The following is a 3,375-nucleotide window of genomic DNA, read 5'->3' as shown; positions in this document are numbered from 1 at the left end:
TACTTAGGAGCTAAGGGGAAATGCTGTCGAAATTTTCTTAAACGGTTAATCATGTAATACACATCTGCATATGAGGTAAGGTACAAAAAGTGGGTTTAGAAGCCTACCCTTGTGAATACTCTCCTGTTGTCCGGTTTTCTATTCCATCTGATTGAGCGGTTACTCTATCCTTATAAATATTCAATCCTCATTCTAGTTCTTGTAGACTAAACACTAAAATCTAACTTATGTTTCAGCTGCAACATGTCTATTGATAAAACGTGGACTACTATTGAAAACCGTAACTCTACCATGTTCCAACAAGGACTCGACTCTTTTCTCAAGAGGTCCAAACCACACGTCTATAACAAAGGTCAAATCAGATGCCCGTGTAACAAATGTAACAAATGTAATGTCAATAAATTTATACTACTAGTCATAATGAAATTCCATATACTTCAACATGGTTTTAGTCCACATTATATTATATGGAAATATCACGGCGAAAATATAACTCACCCGATTGTCGAAGACATACCACGTAGTAACGAGATGGCCGGTGTTATTGATGATGTTATGGGGGGTGTGATTAAAAATGATACCAACCGCGACGAAGGTAACCCAGATACAGACGGTAGCGGTGTCGATGATGGATTTCAAAAGCTATTAGAGGAAGTCCAATTAAAATTATATCCTGGATGTTCATTTTCGTCCCTTGACTTTTTAGCAAAGCTGATGCATATCAAGGTGATCAACAAATGGACTGATAGTTCATTCGATCAGCTTCTTGAGTTGTTGCAAACTACATTTCCTCAAGGAAACCGGGTCCCCCCGTCACTTTACGAAGCAAAAAAGACACTTAAAATGATCGGCTTGGGTTATGAGTCGATACACGTATGTAAAAACGACTGCTTTCTTTTCTGGAAAGAACACAAGTTGTTGCAAAAGTGTCCAGTTTGTAATGAGAGTCGGTGGGTTGATGAAAATACAAAGGGTAATAAGATGGCTCATAAGGTTTTACGATACTTTCCCGTGACCCCAAACTACAACATTTGTACTGTTCTAGACACACAGCTAAAGATATGATTTGGCACAGTACCGGACGATCCAAAGATGGTACGATGCTTCATCCCGTTGATGGTACTTCATGGAAAAAATTCGATATGAAGTATCCAGACTTCTCGAAGGAACCCCGAAACGTACGCTTAGGGCTTGCTGCTGATGGTTTTAATCCATTTGGTAACATGTGTAATCCTCATAGCACGTGGCCCGTCATACTCACCACTTACAATCTTCCACCATGGCTATGCATGAAAGAGTCATCTTTCATGTTGACCTTGTTGATTCCCGGCCCCAAAGCACCTGGGAAGGACTTGGATGTGTTCCTTAGGCTGTTGGTGGATGAGTTGAAGCAGTTATGGAGTTTTGGAGTACGTACTAAAGACGCAACGACATATACATTCTTCAATATGACAGCGATGTTGTTATGGACAATAAACGACTTTCCCGCTCGTAGTAGTTTATCTGGTTGGAGCGGACAAGGGTAAAAAGCTTGTCCAACTTGCAACGAAGACACTCCGTCATACCGAGTATCAAATAAAGTCGTATATGTTGGTCATCGCCGGTTCTTAGATGCTGACCATCCATGGAGAAAAATTTTGGACTATAATGGCGAACATGAGACAAGAGGCCCTCCAAGGCAGTTTAGTGAGGAAGAAATACAAGAACAACACGCTCGTCTGTTGTTTCTTCCACCGGGTAAACTAGCTACTCAACGAGCTGGTATTAAGAGAGCTCGTGAGGATTTCGAGTTGAATTGGTCTAAAAAGAGCATATTCTTTGAACTTGAGTATTGGTCTTCTCTGGAGATGAAGCACAAGTTCGATCTTATGCATATTGAAAAAAATGTGGGTGAGAGTCTTGTGGGTACTTCTATGATGAATGATAAGTCTAAAGACACATCAAATGCTCGGGCGGACTTGACAAAACTGAACATTCAGAAAAGTCAATGGTTGAAAAAGAGTGGCAACAAATTCCTTAAACCCCATCCACCTTACTCGTTCACGAAACCTGACCGCATTCGTTTTTGTAAGTTCATAAGAAATGTGAAACTGCCAGATGGGTTTGGATCTAACATCGGTAAGAAAGTGAATGAAACCAATACTAACATTATTGGGTTGAAATCTCATGATTATCACATTCTTATGCAAAGTTTGTTACCCATTGGAGTTAAAGGTCTTTGGGGAAAGGTGTTTATACACCGATAATAGAGCTTTGTATGTTTTTTAAGCAACTTTGCTCAAGAACACTATCAGTGAAGGATATGAAAGAAGCGAAACCAGCCATTATTAAAATATTGTGCAAATTAGAAGTGATCTATCCTCCTGTGGTTTTTAACATTATGGTTCATTTAGTTTTGCATTTACCTGATGAAGCTATTTACGGAGGCCCAGTATGTATGAGATGGATGTATCCCTTCGAAAGGTATATGAAAAAAACTAAAAAACTATGTTAGAAACAAGGCGAGGCCGGAAGGTTCTATAGCTGAGGGTTATGTCGCTGAAAAGGCATTATCATTTTGTTCGCTGTACCTTGAAGATGTTGAGACTCGATTCAATCGCCTCGAAAGAAACGAGGATGTTGTCATAGAAGAAACAAAGTTATGGGTGTTTCAGTCTAAGTGTTGACCGGCTAGCACAAAGAAAATGAAAAATCTCAGTCTAGAGGAGAGAAAATGACTACATTGGTTTGTGCTTGATAGTTGTGAGGGAGTCAAAAAGTATATTGCGTAAGTGTTCTTATCTCTTAATTCATTGTCTATTCTTAATTTCTCCTTTTTTAGTAAATATATATATATTTTTTCATCAATGTAGTGAATTCAAATCATTACATCCTGAAAGTGATGAAAAAACCGAATTCCCTAAATGGTTCCATCATAAGGTCTATGATATGCAAAAACAAAAATCTCTAGAGTTTAACAAGGAGTTACCGGCTCTTTCAATCGGTGCGCATGCGAATGCTTTACATTATGCCGCTTGCATAGTGAGCGTTTTTAGGTTTATGGTACTTATGCGTGACGCCCAACGATCAACAAAAAACTCGGGGGTTCTAACTGAGGGAGAGAATAAGCAGAAATATTATGGTCAGCTAGAAGAGATTATCGAGTTGCGTTATCCTCATAAATATTCCACCGTACTTTTTCATTGCAAGTGGTTCGATACTGCAGCAGTTAAATCTAATAATAATTTCACCAGCATCGACCCACAATGCGAATTGAGCAGCGAAGATCAACTCATATTTGCTATGCATGCCAAGCAAGTATTTTACATCCAAGAACCTTCTCGAAGTGACAACCAACGGTGGGTTGTTGAAAATGTTAATCATAGAAGAATTTAG

The 3,375-nt window shown here is 39.1% G+C and overlaps 1 protein-coding gene across 1 annotated transcript; it reads left to right on the top strand.

Moving 5' to 3' along the window:
• Window positions 1–1,100: 1,100 nt before the first annotated feature.
• LOC145131633 (uncharacterized) lies at window positions 1,101–3,375 on the top strand. Its single transcript, XM_079066297.1, has 4 exons — window positions 1,101–1,506; window positions 1,612–2,228; window positions 2,270–2,463; window positions 2,853–3,375. Exons 1-4 carry the CDS (start codon window positions 1,101–1,103, stop codon window positions 3,373–3,375), a joined length of 1,740 nt encoding a protein of 579 aa, XP_078922423.1.

This window comes from Lactuca virosa, chromosome 8 (genome assembly GCF_052849685.1).
Source record: "Lactuca virosa cultivar CGN04683 chromosome 8, Lactuca_virosa_CGN04683_v6, whole genome shotgun sequence".
Taxonomy (NCBI): domain Eukaryota; kingdom Viridiplantae; phylum Streptophyta; class Magnoliopsida; order Asterales; family Asteraceae; genus Lactuca; species Lactuca virosa.
The sequence above is the reverse complement of the archived record's forward strand: the minus strand, read 5'-3'. Positions and strand labels throughout refer to the sequence as shown.

Coding starts and splice junctions, on each gene's coding strand:
- LOC145131633 (XM_079066297.1), top strand. CDS start 1,101: ATGCTTCATCCCGTTGATGGTACTTCATGGAAAAAATTCGATATGAAG. Junction 1,507..1,611: donor CGCTCGTAGTAGTTTATCTG/GTTGGAGCGGAC, acceptor GCCGGTTCTTAG/ATGCTGACCATCCATGGAGA. Junction 2,464..2,852: donor TGGATGTATCCCTTCGAAAG/GTATATGAAAAA, acceptor TCATCAATGTAG/TGAATTCAAATCATTACATC.